Below are 24486 nucleotides of genomic sequence, written 5' to 3'. Positions count from 1 at the left end.
CATACCTCAGCATATGTCCATGTCTGAAAAAGATGCAAGATAAGCTCCTTTTGTGAGTGTGCACACCTACGTGCACACACGCACACATACATATGTCTGGGGAATTTCCCTGAAATCGAACCATCGTATATAACGGCTCACACCAGAGCATCTTTTAGGCTTTTTGGGGGATTTTTGGAGGACACGGAGGGCTCAGGCCCTGCCGTTGGTCCTCTGCCCCTTTGCGCTCTTTTTTTGGGGGATTCTTCTCTTGCACCTTGGTCAGATCTCAAGCAGTTGGTTCCACATGGATGAAGGTAAAATTGACTTACATTAAAAGAGGTACATTTCTCTATTTTGAGATTAAACCTATTTGGTGTTAACACATATGGTGCCAACCCCGAGTTTCCCGAGTTTGTATTGGTACTAGTGCTGTGCCAACCCCGAGTTTCCCGAGTTTGGGCCGTTTTTGAAAAAACATTTTTTTTTTTTTTTCAAAATTTTTTTTTTCAAATTTTTTTTTGGACCTCCAGAAATGTATTAGACATGATCGCGATCGCGAAATTGCATGTTTAACCCCCATACCAACCCATTCTTTCAAACATGGCAGCCATGTTTGTTTACATCTGAAGAAAACATAATGGCTGATAAATCATGAATGCCTGAACGGATTTCCAAGCGGATTTTTTTGTTTGAAAGCTGTGAACAGCATCTACACACGTGGTGCATCATCTAGGCATGGGCGTGCACTTTTTACACACTTGCACAATTACATGGAAGTCTATGGTAACCATGGCAACGCGAGACATTGAAGAGAAAAAATCATTGCAACATAAGTGTTAAATATTATACTTTTTTGGAATTATCTAAATCTAATGGAACCTCCTGCTTTTAAATCTAAATTTGGAATTATTTTAGAACAAGCCTAATTTAAGGCATTGGTAAATCCTGATTGATTTCTTTCCAATTATTTTTGTATTTGCATTTGTATTTTTTAAATGCACATGTGTAATACCACTGAGTGAATAAAAGGAAGCTTTAAACTTCCAAAAAGCCTCATTTTCGGTAAGGATAAATAAAGTGCTGTAAGGATAAATTGACTTTGTCTTCTTTAGAAGCAATACCCATCTGTGAGTATCTGAATTCCACACGGCTGTTACATTACTGATAAAAGCTCATACTTCATATTTTTAGTTTTTAGTGGTGAGCATCAGTACGTTTTTCTGGACAGAGTAGGACAGGTAGTCTCGTAAGAATCTTTTGAGGAAATTAACTGTCTTGTCTGTGACATAGAAAGTGTACATCGTGAGGGTTAAGGCTGTTTTTTCTGTGGTCGGGGACCTCCTGTCCGAAATGTATTACACACTGCTTTCAGGGGAGCCCCCGGGCTCTCCCTGTTACAGTTTTCAATAAAAATACCCCTTTTGTTTAATAATTAATTAATCATTCGTCTATCAAAACCTTCCTGGAGATCTTCTTTCTTCTGTAGAGCCATACTCCTCCTGCTCCTGAGGAGCAGGAGGAATTTAACAATTAGTTCAGACAGAGTACCCTCAACAATTACTCCTCTATGATCATTACTGATCTTTATGTAATTGTTTTTTGCATTATTATGTATAGCTGAAAGATATTTATAGGCAGGTTTCAGTCTATGGGATCTTATGAAGTCTGGAATGTCATCTCTGAACACTTCACTGCACTGTAGGCAGGCGCTCGCCAAATAGACGCTGAATAATAATAAAGCCAAGCATCTGGCAATAAACCAAAACGAAGGACGGACTTGCATGATGACAAACTTTACTCAAGCAATGTTTCCTCTCACTAAACACATGACACCAACCTAATTAGTAGGTTAACACAACGCCTGGTTGCTTTTATGCAACTGATGTCATCATCACAGTGATGACATCATTACGTATACACAATGGTGTTGTTCAAATTGTGCATTTCCTGGCCTTCGGCTGCCTTTGGCAGCTGCCAGTGCTTGGCAAGCATCTCCAGAATTTTACGTGCCGATTTTACACCTGGAACTTCATTGGTCCCCTAGAATAGATCAGTGTTTCTCAAATGGGGTTACGTGTACGCGGAGGTACTACAGGGGGTACTTGAGAGAACATGGAAAATGGAAACATTTATTTTACTGTTATGTTTAATGATAAAACATTGACAAATGTATATGAACGTACTGCTCTGATTACATTTTAAACCAAATTAAGTACACATTTTACTGTTACTGAATAGAAAACAGTCTACTTTTATTTTCAACATATTGACATAAAAACTGGACTTTTGATGTCAGTGATGTCAGCGACTTACAATAAGCAGATCAAATATCACAATAATAAACAAATATCAGTACATCAACAGCAATATAACAAATGCAAATGAATATCTATCTAGAAAAACAGTATAATCTGTAAAGAAAAATAAAATAATAAAAAAGGTTTCTAAAAAACCTAAAAAACAAATGCTAACTAGCTTCATGTATGGACATTGATTTTCCAGTAGTGCTAAGGGTTTTGGTGGAGTCTGAAAAGGTGAGTCTTCAGTCCACGGCGAAAGCTAGCGAGTAAGTCCGTTGTTCTAAGTGCGACAGGGAGTTTTGCCTACTTGATACTCTGCCCGCTTAACATGCTGATGTACAGTAGTGCATCTTGTGTGGGTGGCAGTTTCTCCATCAACCTATTCCCATGACAGAAGCGTTCTTTTCTAGTCTGGTTGATGGGAGCTCAAAGCACTGGATTTATCACACAGGATAACCGTCAGTCTCTCAAGCTTTTGGAACGGCTGACTGTTAACATCCAGCTGACTGTTAACATCCAGCTGACTGTTAACATCCAGCTGACTGTTAACATCCAGCTGACTGTTAACATCCAGCTGACTGTTAACATCCAGCTGACTGTTAACATCCAGCTGACTGTTACCATCCAGCTGACTGTTACCATCCAGCTGACTGTTAACATCCAGCTGACTGTTACCATCCAGCTGACTGTTACCATCCAGCTGACTGTTACCATCCAGCTGACTGTTAACCATCCAGCTGACTGTTAACATCCAGCTGACTGTTAACATCCAGCTGACTGTTACCATCCAGCTGACTGTTAACATCCAGCTGACTGTTAACATCCAGCTGACAATTAACATCCAGCAGCTGGAAGGGATGTTTGGCCAATGTGACATCATCATACGCTTACCAAGGCTGTCAAGCTGACTTCTTACTGTACACTTACTGTATACTGTATGTACAGGCATTGACACTAAGGCTTGCCCACCTGCCCCCGGCAGGTAAATAAAACGTCAGGGCAGGTGAAGTTGGCTTTCAGGTTGCCCGACAGGGCAAGTGCTCATTTGAGAGGGGACACAAATGTCTATAAACACAACACGAGATATCTGTCTAAACACCTGAACGTGGCCAGTGCGCTGTGTCTTCTGGTCTGTGGAATGTAAAATAAGAGCACTATTTACCTATAATGTGCTGTTTTTACTGTTGCTACATTTAAACATATAAAATAACAAGTGTGAAACCATAGACATATTCAATCATAGCTAAATTATTTGGATTTGGAGGTATTGAGGTATGACATTTTATCACACAGCCCCAGAAAGTAAAGAAATAAGAGCAGTAATTAAAATCGTACCTATCATTTTATAATGGGCGATTTACTTTTCGGGCAAGTGGGCATTACCTTCGGGCAAGTAGAACATGACCTGTACTTGCCCGATGGGCAAGTGCCTCTGAGACCTTAGTGTCAACCCCTGTAAATACTTTTTTTCCACCACTGCTGTTGTTCTGCTGGCCTGCGTCGACGTTCAACACACACACACACACACACACACACACACACACACACACACACACACACACACGCGCGCACACACACACACACACACACACACACGCACACACAGATAGATAGGGAGGTCAAAGAGAGGACAGAGAGTCATACCTGCAGCTTCTCGGAAGGAAATGAATAGAGAAAAAAATTATACTTCTGTAACGTAATTCTGACGTTAGGAAACTGATGAATGTATTTCATCATCGTAGGTTCATTCATTCATGCTGTTTTTCTGCTGGACTGCATGCAACACACACACACGCACGCACGCACGCACGCACGCACACGCACACGCACACGCACACACACACACTAGGGTGACCAGATCCCAAGTCACCAGATGTGGGACAAAGACTATGTTTGTGGGGGACAATGTGGGATGCCCGGCAAAGCCAGGCGGACACAATTTGGGGGACTTTTGGGGGGTCAAACCCCTTGAAATGCATAGAAAATGCATGGAAAATGCATTTTTGCACAGCTTGCCATCTGGTTAATTCGGTAGCACGTAATGATAAAGAGGTAAATCTGGTAGACATAATTTACATTCAATAAAGAGCTCACAATATAGCCTGTAGTTTTCACTCTTCACAGTAGTGTGACCAAGTCACAGCCATGTCTGAAGGCCCATCTTAACCCACTTACTGCCAGGGGCCACAAGGTGCCACTAGAGTGCCAGACATTTCTGCATAGGCCTTCGCTCTAACTTCCGTCTACACAGGCAGAAGTGGCTTAGGCTTTCACTGCTAACACTGTTATGAACGAAGACCGGATGAAGTTAGCTAACAGTTAGCTATTAGCTTCTTTATTTTTTAGAAGCCCGATCTGAAGCTATTTAGCTGCAAAAAAACTTTGTCGCTGCCCTGGGAACACAGTTCAGAGAAAAAGGTCTCTAAAGATGTGAGTTTGTATTGGAGTCGGCGGCGCGGTGCCGACTCGTTGAGGCCTCCGATTAATTAATTCATTTTATTAAATATCCCGGACTAGATCGGGATAGGCACCCCGGAATACGTCGCGCCGCCGACAGTATAGATTGAGTTTTTTTGGGGGGGGCTCCAAACTTTATTCTAAACCATTTTCAATGGAATAAATCGTCGGACCATCTAGAATCACTCGTTGGAAAGCGTAGGACGAGCCAGGACCACCCACATCTCTACAAGCAGCTCAGGGTATATATCAAAAAAACATTGTATTGGATTGAAAAAATCCCGAACTTGTCCGGGATAGGCACAAGAAGTTAATAGTCACAGTGATGTCAAGTCTCAAGGCTACATGTAAACTAAAGCATCATTCTCCTAACAAAGCCAACAGCAAATTATATATTTTTAGACAGGTTTATAGACAGGACCAACATAAAACAATAGATGACATAAATGAAACCATAAAATCTAAACTAATCAGGACTAGAGGTAACAACAGCTTAATTATAATGCAAATGAATGAAAACAAACTTGTCCACCAGCAATATGCACTTCCAGTACCAAGGAAAGCACCTATCAAAACAGAAACATAAGTGATGAGAAGTTTTTCTTCTGACCTGTATGACGAGTGTTTCACAGTGTGGTACTGGTAACATTCAGTTGCCTCATCTGTGTTGGAATCTTGTTTTGGTTTCGTATCCATTTTGTGAAGCCTCCTTTTGAGCAGCAGTTTGTGACTCTCGTATTGTCTGTGTCGTTTCACATTGTCGTATTCACCGTGTAAAACTGAAAAACGACAGTTTCCCAGTCCTTGCTTGGCAATGCTTGCTGTATTAATATTGGCGTCGCGACTCACAGTGTTCCGCGGTTTGTTTTTGTTTTTGGTGGGCGTTCCATTAAACTGCATTGACAAATGACATCCCTGCCCTGCGTGTGCCCGGCTGTTTGATTGACAACAGCAGCCGGGCTGTGTGTGTGGCAGACATCCACACATGTAGCCATAAATCATAACACCAGTAGAGGTCAATATTCGGACGTCTCTACGTAAGGTCCGAATATTAGCGACCTCTACTGGTGTTATTGATTGATTGACTGACTGAAGACTTTATTAGAAGTTTGCATAGGAAAAGGTACAGTTTCATGACGGTACAGTTCACTGGTACAAGGTCTACTAAAAGGAGATCCATGAAAAGACTAAGCTTATTTCCACAGGAAACCATTTAAGTATCTCATATAACATTGAATGACAGACGAATAGAACACAGTACCTACTATGCAGTAGATATATAAAGAAAAGAAAAATGAGAGAACAAAAAAAAAAAAGAGTCTAAACAGTAAGTAAGTAAGTACAAAGAAGGGGCAGGGGAGGGTAGGGTTGGGCTAGGTTAGTTTTTTTTTACCAGTTGCGAACGGCTGCTGCCTGTAAGTGGTTTTTCAGGGCAATTTTAAAGGATGCTAGTGATCCACACTCCTTTATGGCCTTCCGTAAGGCTTTCCACATTTTGGTGGTATAGCAGAAAAAAAGAGTTTGACCCTTTGTTGGTTTTGACTCTGGGTTGAAAGTGATCTGTGGCGCTGCCTCTGGTGTTGTAATTATGGACATCCTTAATGTTTATAAAGTATTTTGACAGGTACTTGGGTATCATAGTGGTGTAGTGTATCTTGTACACCAGGCCCATTGCAAGTTGCTGTACTCTGTCATCTACTCTGAGCCACCCCACTCTTAACTGGTGAGTAGCGGTGAGGTGAGTCTGATAGGGAAGGTTAAGCAGGACCCTAATTAGTTTATTTTGGGCTGTTTGGAGTTTAGTTTTCAGGGCTTGTGGGGCGTCACGATACCATACCATACGTGGACTCCGTAGTCAAAGAGGGGCTGGATTATTGCACCAGCTATGGTCTTCAGTGTGTTGAAATTGACCATTGGGGCGATCCTCTGTAGGAAACGAGTTCGTTGGTTGATTTTATTTATTACTTTAGAAGTCATCTTTTCACTGGAAAGATTAGCTTCAAGGATACATCCTAAGTAAGAAATTTCGTTTTTTCGTGTTATGACCTTGTCACCCACTTTGATTGTGAAGTTATTGACTTTTTTGAGGTTATGATTTGATCCAAAGAGGATGGACTCAGTTTTTCCCAGGTGAATTGATAATTTGTTGTCATTAAGCCATGTGAAGATCTTACTTAGTTCAGAGCTAAGTGTCTTTTCAACCTGCAAGTGGTCCTTGCCCGAGACTAGGAGAGCCGAGTCATCCGCGAACAGGAACAGGTTGCAGTCACAAGCAGATGCCATGTCGTTCACGTATATTAGGAACAACAGAGGTCCCAGTATGCTACCTTGAGGAACACCACAGCTTACTGGGAGGGGGGGGGGGGACAGGGTACCGTTAATCTCCACCACCTGTTCCCTCCCCACCAGGTAAGATTGCATCCAACTCACTCTTATGGCTAAGACTGCAGAGTTGCACGCACACTCACACTTTATGGTATTTATAATCTAGATGTTCTAGGAGTCTCAACCTGTGGCTGTGGGTCAGGCTCAGGACCCCCAGATGATTAACTTACTGTGCAACATTGATTTCTCTCTCAACAGTAAACAAACCAATATAAAGTTTAAGTGGGTATACAGTGACAATTTAAGGGCTTTTTAATAGACCTACCTCTAAAATCATAAATTAAACATTGGCCAAATAGTCAAGTAGGCTATTATAGGCAGACATTGTGAAAATAGCCAATCTACATGCTCACAACGCCAAACGCGAGGCGTTGTGAGCATGTAGATCTGCTTTTCTCAATAGAACCGTGTTAGACAAAATGTATTATGCCTCAACCCTTACAACTCAAGTGCTCTCAGGGTGTGTGTGTGTGTGGGGGGGGGGGTCCCCAGTAAAATATGATTATTTTGGGGGTTGTGGTCGGAAAAGGTTGAGAACCACTGCGACTACTACACCACTGACAACCATACCAACAACCATACGCCTTCAATGACAGCTAGAGGGAGCCAAAAGCACATGTGGCAGGTGAGACCACCTGATTCCAGGGGTCATTGATTGAAGGGGTTCCAAGGGCTCCCCGGCAAAATGAGGTACAGTTTTGTGAATCGCTATTATTCAACAGGTTAGTCGAGAGAATGTAAAATAAAGATTATTCAGATCATAGGTTTAGCTCACTCTACCTACAGCAAAGACAGTTGTAGACTTCTGTTCTAATCTAACAACTAACAAATATTCTCTTATGGGTACCTGGCATTTCGAATGGGGGTCTGCGGCCTAATGGGGGATTAGACGACATGTTTGAGAACTATTGTTCTATGCACCAGAGATGGTGTTATGCTGCTCTCAAATAGTTTATTAGATAAGATATAAGAGTAAGACAATTACATTGTTCTTTTCTCAGCCGTTAGTCAGATCACCAAACTTGATGGAGCGTCCAGGTAAAGTGGGAAAGGAGATTAAACAAGAAACTAACACGCAATCAAAAAGCCCAAAATTTCAGTTTGTTGTATGCGATAAAGGCACATTTGGATTAAATGTCAGTGTGTGTCAACCGCACTAAGCAATAAGAAAAGAAAAAAACTATATGCAATATGAAAATGCTGGCCTTTACTCAGAATTTAAAGACCTTAAAGAGATCTCCTCTCAGTTGTTCTGGACTCATATGACATATAAAATATGGTGTAGCAGCATTCTGCTTCTACGGGCAGACGGCTTGGAATAAACTCCTAGTACACCTAAGACAGGCAGCCGCTATCTGCGGATAGCTTTAAACTAGAGACATATCACTAATAGAATGCTATGATGAAAGCTCTTAGACGAAGCCTAAGTGTTTGTTTATTGGTGTGTGCCATTACAAAAGTGGAAATGTGAGTACTTTGTCCTCCATTGATTTGAAATTTGGGATGTGCAACCTTTCTTATCCAGTTCATCGTCAATATCGAGGCTGTCCTGCTTTACAGTATGTAATGTAACATAACATACATAACACTGTCCCATATTCACAAAGGAATAGCAATAATCCAAGTATGAGTGTCATTGCTAGAGGGTGAGTTACACAGTCAATAAAGTAATGGTAACTTTATTTCTCTCCAAAACATGCACTTGTTGGTGTTGACAGCGTGTAAATGGGTGAAAACATGGTATCAGTTACAAAGCTAGATACATGTACAGTATACCTCCTTGTGTGTGCTCACCTCATCATTGTGATTTAAACTACTATCACAGAACATGTACTGTATCCTTCTATAGATTTCAAATGAAGCTTGAGAAAAACCATCAAATACAGACTTTTTGTTTGGGTCCTTTTGACCAATTACCATTTATCTTTAAATGACCCAGTGGATTTCCCCTTTAACAAAACTGTACAGTATACTTTCTTTACAAAAGAAGCCAATGGCACAGGCATCAACAGAGAAGATGTAGGTACAGTAAAGCTATAAGGCAGAAAAACGAAAACGAAATAACAATTCAAGTTGTGAGAAAATAAGATACTAGATGGGGATTTTGTCTGCCTAGGTCTTAAAGGAATACCCCCAAAATTGCTTCTTTTTTCTATCAATTACACACCCCATTTAGTTTTTTGAACCAATAATTTGATGACTCCTACTCCTATTGACCGATGACCCGGTCATCAAATTATTCTTCTCAGGAATACAGGAATGTGACCAAAAAAAAATAAAGAAAAAAACTAATTCAAGGCTTCACAGGATGTGTAATTAATAGAAAATAAGTCATGTTTTGGGGTTAAATACTCCTTTAAGTTGCTAGATGAAAGATTGTTAGCGGAAATTCACGCTCAGATAGTGTGGACGACTAGTCCACAATGCTAAGCTACCATCGGGTCGGTCAACATCACAGGGTACAAAAATGCGTCAAGTGCATGCATTTTAAATGAATTTTACATGATCCCTAATAATCCTTTGTCGCACACGCGCACGCGCACACACACACGCACACACACACACACACACACACACACACACACACACACACACACACACACACACACACACACACACACACACACACACACACACACACACACACACACAGGCATACATTCAAGCAATATGAAATAAATAGGCATATATGTACAAGTCTTTCAAGAGGGCAGGAAAAGGCAAACGTACAATTATGTACACAAATACATCAACACATCACACACAACTCATTGATTAAGCACAACAAAACAATTAGCCCTTTCATGTTCAAATTACATAAGAAAACATAAGCCATAAAATGCAGGTTGCACAAGTAATCCAGCATTAAATATAATGTCAAATGCAATGTCCCATCATTCTAAAAAAGAAAAAGAAAAAAAGAAAAATAACATTTGAAACATATTGCAGCCCCTCATGTCAGGTCTGTTTTCATTTTAATTGCCTACGGTAATTAGAATTCATAACTGCTTTGAGCCTTCGCAGATCTAAAATAATTGCGAAAATTATGTACACATGCACACGCACACACACGCACACGCACACACACGCACACACACACACACGCGCACACACACACACACACACACACACAAACTCATACAGCAATGTGTAACGTGCATCTATATGTTGCCCTGTGGCATATAGGACCTTTGGTGGTGGTTTTCTGCAAGAATGTTTTAAAGTGACTCTCTATGTAAAATTAAAACCCCACCACAGTGAACCGTCGTCATCCCGCAGAAATGGCAAAAACCAGGCTGAGAAAATGGCATCACAGTTCTCCTTATGTGAACCAATTCGATATGTCTATTAACTCTTATGCAATCCCTCCACTCCTCCCCTCGTGTCTGTCATCCACCACCCTCCTCACCTCACAACCCCCCCCCCCCCCCCCCCCCCCCAAAAGAAAGAAGAAGACATGGCTATTTTCAAGGCCAGTGTTAAAGTCAGGCCTCGATGATACAAGTACAGGCACATTCCACACACATTCACTTGCGCGTCGTGCACGCACGCACGCACACACAAGTTCAAGGATAAGCCCAAGGTCACACTGGTGGGAAAGAAGGAGGCCGTGTGAGGAATGGTTGAGGTTATGACGGTTGGAGGCTGTCATTCATGCTGCATGGGGGTGGAGTCAGGATGATTTGGGAAAGGGGGCAAGGGGGCTCTCTTTACTCCTCCCCTCCCCCACCCCATTAAAGGAGTAGTTCACCCCCAAAATGACTTTTTTTCTATTGATTACTCATGCCATGGAGAGTAGAGTTCAATAATATGTTTTGGTTTTTGTCACATTCACAAGATAAAAAATAATTTTGAGTAAATTTACCCCCATTGATTCCGGATGGTGACCCGTTTCGAAACGGGTCACCATCCGAAATGAATGGGGGTAAATTTATTGTTATCACATTTTTGTCTTAGGAATGCGACAAAAAACTAAAAATATTATTGAACTCTAGTCTCCATGGCATGACTAATCAATAGAAAAAAATACATTTTGGGGGCGAACTACTCCTTTAAGACCCTAAAGGTCTCATGACATGATGCTTTTTTTTTTTTAGAGAAGATGAACATCTTTATCGTGGTCCTTCGAACGTGTATTAAAAGGTTTCAACTGAAAAATCTACTCCAGTGAACCATGGCAGTCCTTTTCAGTTGCCATGAAAAAAGAAAGAGAGGCGAGGGTCTGGGAGGAGAGAGGATTAATGGACGGTGACATCAAAGTCCAGGGGCCAACGATGTCACTTTTCTGAGCCTAATTATTCTGAAAACCCCATGACCACAGAAATTCCACTGAGTGTTCAAAATTCAGTTTATTTAGGTGTTTAGGACAGGAAACCGAACAAAAAAAATAATTTCATGTCATGAGACCTTTAGGAAAAGAAAATGTCTGGGGCCTGTATGAGAGTATAGCTGAGAGATGCAGATGTATTGTGGCTATAGGTGCTGGAGAGAGGTACTTCTAGTGAAAAAGTCTCAAATCAGAAGCTGCTAGGCTAAAACGTCTGGTCACTAACAGGGACCGGACCGATCCGGAGGATTGTCCTATTACTAATGTTAACAATCCACAGCTTGGAACAGTTCAGAGCCTCAGTCCAGATACAGCACACTGGTCCACTTGTTGAAAAAGTCAAAGCATTTTATCAGTGAAATCAAAAGGCATCTATCAAGACGACGTGTGTTATCAAATGTTCTTTATGAGCAGGTTAGCCGGCACTGAAGTACAGAAAACTCCCCCCGTCTTGTGTGTGTGTCTTGTTCAGGTCCTCTAAGTCCAATGCAGCTGAAGTGCACTGACCGCACAGCTCCAGGTGGTCTTTGGCCCATGCATAGACAGAGGAGAGCGGGCCACCATGCAGAGCCACGTTCCACACCTGTAGTTTTAACTACAGCAACCAGCATGCCGAGCCTACAGGAAGTATGAGCTTTCCGCTCTACCGTCAAACTGTGGGGAACTGCAGTGTTTTGAAGAGCCCCGGCCTCACATCGAAGTCCTGACTTTCTTCGTCTGAAGCAGGAAAGAAAATGTTCTCTTGGTCATCGTCAGACCCACCGATACCACAGCTGTGGTTGTTCATAGGTTGAGATGTGTAAGGAAAATAATTTAAGGTGTTGATGGAGACATAATTTAAGGTTAGTGTTTGTGTGTATTTATAAGAATGTTAGTACCGTAGTGTGTGTGTGTGTGTGTGTGTGTGTGTGTGTGTGTGTGTGTGTGTGTGTGTGTGTGTGTGTGTGTGTGTGTGTGTGTGTCCGTGCATGTGCGTGCAGTTGCGTTTTCTGTGTGCTCAAGTACTGCATGTGCTCCCACGGTCGTGTCTCGCCGTCTGCTGTTTGTGTGTGCATCACTGGCCGTGTCCTGTTCAGTGTGCGTCGTCAGTGTGTCGTCACTGTCCCGGGTAGGTGGGGTAGTGTGCCGGGGAATGTGTGTGTGACTGGGACTGTGAGTGTGCGTGTGCCATAGGCAGGGTGGAGGGGTGGTCGGGAGGCAGGCGGGTGGAGAAGAGGTCAGCCTCCGCAGAATCACCTAAAGACACGGTAAATAGATGAAAACAACAGGTGAATATCCAATCTAGCACACAAAACATTCTGCGCATCCATGGACCAGCAAACAGCAGACCCACCAGAAGAGAAAAAAAAGATTTTGTGATGAATTATTATGCACGGCTTTTAAGTGATTTTAGGCAGTAAAATTACAAAAAAAAGTTCATATGGATCGGCCACTAGTTTTGCGGTTTCCCCAGTGCTGGTGTCAGAAAGAATAATACTCCATTCAATTGCCGAACTTTACACAACATTTTATTATCTTAATAAACATTGTCATAAACGCTTTATGCTTCCTGTCGTTAGTTTAAAGTCTTCTTTCAATAACCGTGATATGCGTTTTGTTAAATTATGGTCCCATGTATGATAAAATTGCGTATGCCATTGGAGGGGTGTGGCTAGCTTGATTGACAAGCTCCCAACCAATAGCATTTATTGACCTACCCGTCTCTGTCTCAACCAATAGAATTCTGGTGTTATTTTTATTTCAGGACAGGAGAAAGATGGCGGCATGCACACGCTTGCTAAATAGGCTTCATTTACCGTCTGTAAAGTATATGGGCGTAGCGTCATTTTTACAGTCTACATGTATGTCATATATAATCACATTTTGGAGGGTCTGATATGTAAATATTAAAGGTGATACACCATGCATTTAAAAAGTTTATGTATTGTTTATGTCCGAAAAACGTTTTTCAAAAGGTTTGAGGCTAAATTACCACTCCTGAATAGAGAGCCTCTCTCATTTTTGAATGGCTCTCAGGGCATTTTCAGCTGCAGTACCACCTTTGGCCTGAACTGCGCCACCCCCCCTCCAAAACATTTTTTTTTTTAAATGTTTTTTGAAAAGAAAATCTTTTGAAAAAAAGTTTTTTGGAAAAAAGAATTGTTCTTCAAAAACGGCCGTCGATGACGTCAGCAACGGCAGCAAATCTGGACAGCCTGTTTTGAGAACCCGTGGGATGTTTTTAACCTCCGCCTTCCCAAAACCAGAGAAAGACACAAAGGTCAGAAATGGGACTTTGTGAGGATAGAAGGTGCTAGTGGGACCCCAAAAAAAGGTTTTAAAATAGGAAAAGTGAAATTTCATGGTGTATCACCTTTAATGCATAGCATATGGGAATAAGTATCCAAGAAGAGCTACTGTACATCTTGATAACATGAATTGCATCTAAATAGGCAACACAGCAACCAGTGATACAAAGCTTACAGGACACAACATGGCCCACATGGCTGGAGCAGCACAATGATGAGGCACATACAGTAAGGAACGATAAATGCACAGGAAAGAAAACGTGTATTTCCTCATGGTTGGTTCTATTGACTGTCAACACGTGGACTAAGTACTAAAATACACAGGCACTGTATAGCGTCAGATCAATGTAAGCATCACAGCTGCAATCTACACCGCTGCGACTACAGCAAAGGAAAAGTCTCATCATTTCCTTTGAAAAGAGATTCCTTGGCATAAGTAGTGGCAGTAATCCCAAAAGGTGTGGAAGTCTGCTGCAAATGTAGGATGTAGAAGTCAAATGAAGTGAGTGGTATGGCCAGATGTTAAAGGGATAGTTCACCCACAAAATGACTTTTTTTTTCTCCGCCTAGGCCTATTGATTACTAACCCTGTGCAGACTAGAGGAGACTCTTTGTGTCTCCATAGGGAACCACTATTGGTCATCAAATTATTGGCTTAGGAATGCGACAAAAACTAACAAAAGAAATATCCATGAATTCAAGTTTCCATGGGATGAGTAATGGATAGAAATATATATATCCCTTTAAGGAAATGCACATTTTTGTTCAAATTCATCTTGCTCATGTGGCCTTCAGTTAGGAAACTGAGATATTTCTGCAGATGACCAAAAATGAAGAGGTTGCAGTGTTTGACATAATTATGCATGGACTTCTTTAAATGGACATGTATTTACACAGCAATACATTTATTTCCATGCTTCACCGACTGCACAAGCAGTGGGGAAAAATGCAAATAGACGTGAAGCTTAAAAGGAACGGAGCAGCAAAAGAATCACTTGTGCATTAGCACAGTACTGTACAGTATGTCCAATCCATCTGTCGCACAGCATGAGCCTGGTGGAGACTGAAGCATTGAATATAATATGCCCCTCGCTCTCTGCCCACGGGCGTCATAAAACACACATTAAAACAAAACAAAGAATTGCCTACGTAGATCTCCTGTTGGGTTAATAGCATGCCGTGTTGCATTGGAATTATATTACATAAACGTTGAGGATTTTTTTTACATTTTACCTTCAGCTACTCAGCAAACAACTCATGTACTTTGTTAGCATTCTTAAATGTAGCTACAGGTACAGCAGATGTTAGAATAAGTAAAAGAGAAGCTTATTACTATGCTAGTCACAGTTTGTGGAAAGCAACGTTGTATTCTATTTATTTATAAGGCCTTGTGTGGTAAGCTTCCTTTGTACCTATCCTCGCTTCTAGAACCAAAGGTTACAGGACATTCTACACGTTCACACAAATGGAACAAAGTTCAGGACTCTCTGAAACTGGTCCGATTGGTCTCAATGGGGACATTTTGGGTGCTTATTGAGGAAACACTACATAGTGACTGCACCTGTTTCATGCATCTGCGACGTCTTAATGCAGTTCAAATGCTTGCTATTGTTTTTCATGATGTGTAATGCGTTGTGTATGCTGTGATCAGGGCGTCCTTGAAAAAGAGAGCTTGCTCTCAGTGGGCTTCTCTGAATAAATAAAGGAAAAAAGAAAGAAAAGGAAAAAAAGCTAGCATTCCTCAGCTTCAAGGTTTAATGCTGATAATACCCTTAGGTCTTTTTGAGAGAAGTTGAAGGACACCGGTAAAATATAAATGTGACATAAAATAAAAAAGGAAATTTCAATTCCAAATGGCAAGGTGCCTTCTGTAAAGGTTGGTATTAACATGTACCATTGCCAGGGTCCATGCCGCTCTGGTTGCCTGTGATGTGGTGCCAGAAGGCAGAACGCGGCAGGATGGCAGTTGGGGTGCAGGGATAGGAGCCTGCCTCGGAACCTTTAGACATGAGCTAGAGTAGAGGAACAAACACACACAATGTTAGTGGAGCAGGGGTATAGGCGCCTGCCTCAGAACCTTTAGGCATGAGCTATAGAATAGAGGAACAAGCAAACACACAATGGCCGGGTTTCCCAAAGCGATTTTAGCCCTTCGTAGCTCACGCATGGTCGTAGAGACGAAGCCCTGACCGCCATGTTCCCGGGTTTACATGGGTTCGGGCAGAGCGACTTATTTCACCCCCTACAACTACACCAACGTTCAGATTTCACAAACAAAGTGCTTAATAAAGTCACCTGTCTAAATACGGTATGGCATTCTATAATTTCTTTGGGAAAACCGGCCAATGTCAGTGGTCCATGGATAATTTAATTATGACAAAAAATGTTCGTCGACGTCCTTTTTTCACTGACTGAAAACAAAATAAAAACTAAGCTATGAGATAAGAACGTGCTGTGAGGCGTTGTGAGCTATTGTCAGCATGTAACCAAACGTGACATCAAGGCACCATGAAAATACATTTTAGTCGACAAAATCAACTGTAGATTTAGTCTACTAAAATCGTATGACTAATATAATAATTAATAATAAATAATAATAATAAAACAGCTGATCTACAAGCGCGCGACACAACGCGCGACACAGCGCGAAGCGACACGTTGCGTGCTTGTAGATCTGTTATTTTCACTAGTTTGGGTCCCGAGCAAACGTCCAATCTCTCTTTTGGGCCTCGGGCTGAAGAGTTTGTGAACCGCTGTATTTAATGCGTCTCACCCTGCTGTTCTTCTCCATCTCCAGCAGGACCTTCTTGTGCTGCTCGGCGATGGCCAGCGTGGAGGAGTGGACCCTCTGGTAGATCTGCTCTCCTTCCCTGGTCTGGAAGGTGTAGAGGCCCTCGCCACTGTCACACATCCTAGACCAGCACACACAACCACAGTACAGTCATCACCTAGTGGAACGTGACTGTAGAGGCCCTCACCACTGTCACACATCCTAGACCACCACACACAACCACAGTACAGTCATCACCTAGTGGAACGTGACTGTAGAGGCCCTCACCACTGTCACACATCCTAGACCACCACACACAACCACAGTAGAGTCATCACCTAGTGGAACGTGTAGAGGCCCTCGCCACTGTCACACATCCTAGACCACCAGGGGCATCACAACGGGGGGAAAAGTGGGGCCGAGTTACCAGGGCCCAAGGTGGAGGGGCCTTAATTATTTAATGCTTTAACTATTGAAAAATAGCAGATATACAAGCGAGCTTGTAGATCTGCGAGCTTGTAGATCTGCTATTTTTGAAAAGTCGTGAAAATGAGTGCAAATCTTTGAATATACTGCATGTATTTTTTACACGAACATTTGTAACTAAAATTTTGCTTCTGGAGGGTCCCTGGAACTAAATATTTTGATCTTAGAAGGATTTGAAATATTCAAATACTTGCACAAATGTTCAGGATTTTTCAAAAATAGCAGATCTAAAAGCTTGCAGTGCGGCACTCGGAGCTCCGTGCTGTGAGCTTGTATATCTGCTATTTTTCAATAGTTAACCCATTCAGGCCGGGAACACATTTTGCTGTTTGGGAGGGGCTTACAGTACATGTACAGTATGTAGCAACATATTTGTTTTGTAGGCTAATTTCTGATTTAGCCCTATTCTATAGGTTAGGCCTAAATAGCACAAAATAATGCGTAATAATGCGTTCCAGTCTAAATGGGTTAAACCCACTCTCCCTATGAAGAACATTCATGGGGGGCTCGCATTGAATCCTTGTACCCAGGGCCCAGAATTTGGTGCGACACCCCTGACCACCACACACAACCACAGTACAGTCATCACATAGTTGCACAACTAAAGCCTCTTCTCCGATTTAGATTTTACTAATTTAGAGCGACTTAAAATAAGCAAGGTAATACATCAATACAATAAGAGTATTTGCAATTTCCAATACTTACTTCTAGTCTACTAGAACTTGGATCTAAATATTGTACTTTTACTCCACTACACTTATTTGAAAACTTACTTACTAGTTACTTTATAGATTTTGATTATTATTACAAAACATACATAACCACTTCAGCTCTGTATACAGTACAGTGAAAGTCTATAAGTGAAAGTTGCACCATAGTGGCCAGATTCAGACATCCGATACAAGCAATGCCAGGAAAGCCCTCCACATTTTGTGCACCTTAGTTTGTGTATTCTGACGGATTTGTTCCAACTAAGCAATGGAGAGCATCTCGTTGAGCCATCTCTTCAAACATGGAGAAGTCAGAGATTTCTAGTTTACCAGTATGCATTTTTTGGCAGCATCGGATTTTTCATCAGAGCAACCAAATATTGCTGAACAGCAATCTGGCTGAATATCACTTCTTTCCAACTGCCTGGAAAACCAATTGAATATATCTCCCTAGAAAGTGGTTATTGTCGGACACTGCCAGAATAAATGTGACAGTGAGATAATCGCAATCATTTTTGCATAATTGTTTCAATGTTGAAAAATGACATTTTCAAACATTTTCGAAACGTTTTTTTGAACGTATAAAATTAATTGAATGCGTCCCGTAATTTATTCATATATTTAGGTTATTTGTCATATCTGCCCATATTTTTTTCATCACGAAGCCTGAAAACCAAACTGAAATTACATTTCTGTTCCGCTGTTCAATGCCAAAAACACAATTAAATCGTTGAGACAATTAATCGTCAACTTAAATCTGTAATGCGTGACAGCCCTGCCGATTACACAGCCAATTGTGTTGGCTGAAGTGCTAAAGCAGGAGGCGCCGCCGCTGGGAATCAAACGCGGGCCTCCATGGGTCATTAAGCCGCAATAATTGCAGATTATTTTCATATCGATTTTTTTTGTAGATCGATCAATAATGCTATCTAAAACTGTGAATCTCTTGAATCCATTAGTTGTCATACTAATGGTAACATTTCAGGGCCGAATGGTCATCAATAGTACATTGATCAGTGAATTGAGGGACAATAATGCAGTAGTACGTCTATGCACCACTAGATGGCAGTATGTATCTGGAATCCAACTCACAGATAGTCATCCTGCCTGCCAACCAATCTTTCTCAGTGGTGAAACTGTAAAGTAACTAAGAACATTTACTCAAGTACATTATTTCCAGTTTTCAGTACTTTTACTTCTACTCCACTACATCTCTGAGACAAAGATTGTACTTTTACTCCACTACAATTATTTGAAAACTTTAGTTACTAGTTAGTTTGCAGGTATAAATTATATTTAAAGAAACATTAACCACTTTAACCCTATTTTATACTAGGATATTTGAAAATAGACGATCTCAGAGCTCACAACTGTGGAGCTGCTATTTTCAAACATTTTAGTGCTTTTACTTTTGGTGCTTTAAGTATATTTTCATACCAATACTTACTCAAGTAACATTTTTGAACACAGGCCTTTTACTTGTGAGGGCACACCGCACTTTTATTCTACAGTACATACAGTATGAGGGCTGAAATCTGCAAACTGCTCCATTCCCATTGAATGGCATGAGCAGAATCTGCCCCCATAAGGAGAATAGAAGTGCGGTGTGACCGTGCCCAAAGAAAGTATTTTCATATTTCTCTCTCTCTCTCTCTCTCTCTCTCTCTCTCTCTCTCTCTCTTCGTGCGTGTGCACTGTGCACACACACATGCACGGACGCAGGCATGCACCGCTATGTGCGTGCGGCTGACCCAATCATACATCCTCAGGTTTTTATCAAAGAGGAGCAGATAAGAAGGCTGTGGCCTTAGCATTGATTCACCTGCTAATCTATTCAATCAATCTCACTGGAGCTGCTATAGGCCCAGCAGCAGAGATATGTCCCTGGGTGTGTGTGTGTGTGTGTGTGTGTGTGTGTGTGTGTGTGTGTGTGTGTGTGTGTGTGTGTGTGTGTGTGTGTGTGTGTGTGTGTGTGTGTGTGTGTGTGTGTGTGTGCACGCGGAGCAGGAGCGTGCATGAGACCGTGTGTGCATGTGTGTATTCGCTCGCTGGAGCCTTACATAAAGTATTGAAATAGAGTCAGATAGATCTGTTTGTTTAGGAACCCAGACATTGTGTTATTGAAACGAATCATTGTGCTGGCATGCATGTGTGTGTGTGTGTGTGTGCGCGCGTGTGTGCTCGCGTGCTCGTGTACGTGCTTCAGAGTGTGTACACTAAAGCTCGTATCGATCTGGTGTCTGCTTGTAATCCTCCACCTCGTGCTTTTGTCCTCCCTCCCTTAGGCCATTGGTTCTCAAAGTGGGTTCCGGGGACCCCCAGAGGTCATTGAGGGAGTTTCAGGGGGTCCCCAGATAAATGATAGTTAGGAACCAAATGGACCCGTATGGGTCTGTAACTCAAGAGAGCTCTCAGAGTTAAATTAACATTGATTTTACAATATAAATTGGGGTCTCAGAGATAGAAATGCCATTAAATGGGGGTCCGTAGCCTAATGCATGTCAAACTGGGGGTCCTTGAAATTAAAATAGGTCAGAATCACTCTTATGGGGGTCCCTGGCATATCTGTTCAAATGGGGTTCCGCTGGCTAATAAGTGTCAATTTGGGGATCCTTGACGTGAAAAAGTTTGAGAACCAAGGCCTTAGGCTTTACCCAGTGGTGGAAGAAGTACTCACCTAAAAGTATCAATACCACAATGTAGAAATACTTTTGTATAAATAAAAGTCTGGTATTCACAATGTATGTGAGTAAAACACAAACGTATTCAAATTAAAATAATTATACTTTAAGTGCTGAAAGTAAAAGTACTCATTATGCAGAATGTCCCATTTCAAAATGTTTCAAAATGTATTAAAATGCGTTGAAAATAATATCAGATCTACAAGGTAGATCAGCTGAAGTCCTTGATGTTTTGTAATAATTTGTAATAATAATAATAATCCAAATATACAAAGTAACCAGGAACTAAAGTTTTCAAATAATTGTAGTGGATTAAAAAAGTACAATATTTGCAGTCTCTTTTGCGGCCGCAGTGGACTAACTAAAACTCCCGGTGAAATATTTTCTTTTCTGTTAAATAAACGTGAGGTGGGGGCTCCAAGTGTTCCCACTAAGAAAAGTGGTGAGTAGCGAAAGTGTATTTTATTGAGTTTCTTACTACAGGCGAGAGGCTGAGCAGCCTGGGCTACTGCAGTAAACACTATGAACCAGAGCTACCCCCACCCAACCCCCATCCCCACCATCTCTCCTCTCTCACCGTCCGGCCTCGAAGGTGAAGCGCGTGGCGTCGCGGCCGTAGCGGCGCAGGGAGCAGAGCGGCCAGGTGACCAGCTTGGTGCGGGGGTTGTGGATGTCCCACAGGTAGATGTTCTCGTGGGTGATCTGCATCATGCACTCCCCGTAGATGTCCAGGCAGGGGCAGGGCAGCAGGAACACGTTGAAGCGCTCTGGCAAGGTTAAAGGAACGAGAGACGTCGTCAAACAAAACAGTTTGTGTGTGTTGTTATTGGCATTCTGAGGATCGCGATTCAAGTGTGAAGTGTTTCAGGGGTGACAATGGATGTTACGCATCAAATGTGTGTGCATGGGATTTTGTGCCGGCTGGTTGTATAATGGGTACACAGAGAGAGAGAGAGAGAGAGAGAGAGAGAGAGAGAGAGAGAGAGAGAGAGAGAGAGAGAGAGAGAGAGAGAGAGAGGGAGGGAGGGTGGGGGGGGGTTGACAAATTAAAGGAAAGACCAACATAAAGTGTCTCTGTGTGTTGTTGGACCACCTGAAGCAACCAGAACACAACTTGGCACAGAGTGTACATCTTACAGTACACAGTCTCTGGAACTGTACTGGAGGGATATCACACCTTTCCAATGTATTCCCACATTTGCTAGGGTGCGGGAGAGCACTGAATATAAACAAAGAGATTTCCAATAGATCAATGTCAACGAGTCGCTTCGCTCCACACTGTGAGCTTGTAGATAGGCTATTTTCCACTACTTCTTAAACATTTGTTTTCTACAGTAATTTATGGAATTTCTTAGATTTTAATTTCATTTATTAATGAAATTGTTTTTTTTTATTCATGAAAATCTTAACTTTTTGGGGGATATTTTCTGAAAATGTTTTGAAATAATAATGATAATCAAAAACTAAATATAGCCTAGGAAAGCAAAAATGAAGGGACCCATAAAAATGTAGTCCTCAACCCACGATTGGGTCTAGACCCAGTGTTTGGGAAACTGTGCTGTATACTATACTATACTATACTATACTATACTATACTATACTATACTATACTATACTATACTATACCTCACCTAATGTATACACACTTACAATATGTATTACATGCCACTGATACTGCGCGCACGTGTGTGTGTGTGTGTGTGTGTGTGTGTGTGTGTGTGTGTGTGTGTGTGTGTGTGTGTGTGTGTGTGTGTGTGTGTGTGTGCGTGCGTGCGTGCGTGCGTGTGTGTGTGCGTGCACTCATGAGCATTACCTGTATGTTCACACTGCACCCCAGCAGCCAGGAGGTCTGGCTCTCCCATGCTGATGTCATTGAGGCGGGTCCCCAGGCACTCGATTGACAGCGTCTTGAACCACTCCTCTGCCTCCAGCTCTGAGGTGGGAGGAGTCACAACAAGAGAGCTCTCTAAACCAGTGCTTCTCAACCTGTGGGTCCCCAATTTATTTTTGGGGGATAATGTGCAACATTGTTTTCTCTCTCAACAGTAAACAAACCAACATAAAGTTTAAGTGTATAGAGGGTATCTGCACATTGCTGAAGTGACAATTTAAGGACTTTTTAATACCCTTAATAAATCACAAATGAAACACTGGCAAAATAATCATATTATACAAAATATAATGCCTCAAATCTTAGTGCTCGTCAGGGTGGGGGGGGGGGGGGGGGGGGGGTGGGGGGTCCCCAGTTAAAATATGATTATTTTGGGGGTTGCAGCCTGAAAAGGTTGAGAACCACTGCTCTAAATCGGTTGTTCAAAGTGGGCTCTGTGGGCCCCCCAGGTGTTCTTTGAGGGCGTTCCCGGGGGGGTCCTCAGCAAAATGTGTTAAAGACATAGTTCACCCAAAAGATAGATTTTTTAGGGGGTGAACTATCCCTTTAATATCGCATGAAAATCTGTTTAACCACAAACCTATATACACCGGCTATTTGAAATTAGCAGATCTACAAGCTCACAATGTGTCGCATCGCAACTATTCTCAAAAGCATCTTTAAAGAAACTTCTTCTACTCTTGAAACATTTTAACAACACAAATCTTGTGTGGGGGTCCCTGGCACATGCAAAAGACTTTCTGATGGGGCGGTCCACGGGCCAAATCCATATGAATTTGTGGGATCTTGATATGACGGTTTTGAAGCACTGTTCTAAATGAGGGTAGACACAAACTAGAACTCATCATAACGAATTACAAATTTTGCTTCTGGGTGGTCCCTGGAACTAAATATTTTGAAATGGGGGTCCGTGGCCAAATACATATCATTTTGGGGGTCCTTCATATGAAAAGGTTTGAGAACCACTGACATAGTAGTCTCTCAAGAACAGACTAACTGAGCTCCAGTCAAGTGAAAAGGACCTTTTCTTTGACGATGGCTGGCCAGATTGCTGACATAGAAACATAGGTTTTTTCCAAAAATCTTAGAAGGATTCAAAAGACACTTATAGAATCGGGTCAAAATTCTAATTTTTACGATTTTTCAAAAATAGCAGATCTACAAGCTTGTAGATCTGCTATTTTTTTATATTTAAAGCATAAAATATTGCGTCATAATGTGTTCAGGCCTAAATGTGTGTGTGTGTGTGTGTGCATGCATGCATGGTGTGTGTGTGTGCGTGTGGGTCAAGACCCTACCCGATTCACAGGTAAAAGTGCGTGATGTGTCATCTGTAAGCACGATGGCCACCGCTTGTCTTTTGGTATCGCGTGGCAACCGAGTGATATTTTTCACGTTGCTTATCTCTGTCACCTATAGCCAGAAACAGAGGTAAAAAACAAAACAAATGGTTACACACTGTACACAATAAAAGAATCTGTTTGGCATTTGACTTTTTAATGTTAATAAATTCATACGTTTCTTATCAGCCTGCTAGACTGCCGCCCACATGGAAAGGAACTGAAAAGTGACCTTACAGATGTTTTGTCATGTTCCAGGTTGAACTAGAAAGATCGCACTCAGTGGAGTAGTACCTCTAACACTCTAATCATTTAGTAATGATCTTTGGTCTATCATTTTGTTTGCATTAGCCAATAATGTGGTGTTTGCCTTGTATTGTCTGTTGAGGGGCACACAGTTTTTATTTTTATTTTTTATTTTATTTTCAGAAAACTGAGGGGGACAAAAAACACACAGAGAACCAGTCCAGGAGAACACATGATCGCAAGAATTCCTCCACCGTTCACTTTCTGTTTATTCCATTTGGGGAAAAGCCCCTCTCCTCTGTTCTCCTTTGCCATTTTGGACAGAAATGCTATATATAATACTACACAACTAACGGATGATTTTTTTTATTTACTATGGCAGTAAATGAGTGAGGAGGTGAAGCCATACTTCTTTGGGCATGATAGATAATCGATCTCCAGACTCCAGTGGATGCTTTTTTTCTTCTTCTTCTATGATTTCACAATGGAATTGTTGTTCACAATGTAACAAAATATCAGGTTAAAATTCACTGTGCCCACTGGACGCTTCAATAGTTACAGTAGATACTGCGTGTTCCCCGATGTCCCCCAGGGGTCTACCAGGCCCCCTTCCTTTTTTTTTC

At 41.7% G+C, this 24486-nt stretch overlaps 1 protein-coding gene across 1 annotated transcript in view; it reads right to left on the bottom strand.

Annotated features, from left to right (window-relative positions):
* Nucleotides 1–12547: 12547 nt before the first annotated feature.
* Nucleotides 12548–24486, bottom strand: part of dok4 (docking protein 4) — a gene marked incomplete at both ends in the record, with an annotated part of 38764 nt that continues 26825 nt past the window's right edge. Inside the window, 6 exons of the mRNA XM_080730820.1 lie at nucleotides 12548–12687; nucleotides 15634–15751; nucleotides 16513–16651; nucleotides 20964–21153; nucleotides 22200–22319; nucleotides 23576–23690. Coding sequence (XP_080586946.1) covers nucleotides 12548–12687; nucleotides 15634–15751; nucleotides 16513–16651; nucleotides 20964–21153; nucleotides 22200–22319; nucleotides 23576–23690 — 822 coding nt within the window. The remainder of the gene's footprint in view (nucleotides 12688–15633; nucleotides 15752–16512; nucleotides 16652–20963; nucleotides 21154–22199; nucleotides 22320–23575; nucleotides 23691–24486) is intronic.

Source organism: Nannobrachium achirus (genome assembly GCF_963921795.1).
Source record: "Nannobrachium achirus genome assembly, chromosome: 7".
In the NCBI taxonomy this organism is placed as follows: Eukaryota; Metazoa; Chordata; class Actinopteri; order Myctophiformes; family Myctophidae; genus Nannobrachium; species Nannobrachium achirus.
The sequence above is the reverse complement of the archived record's forward strand: the minus strand, read 5'-3'. Positions and strand labels throughout refer to the sequence as shown.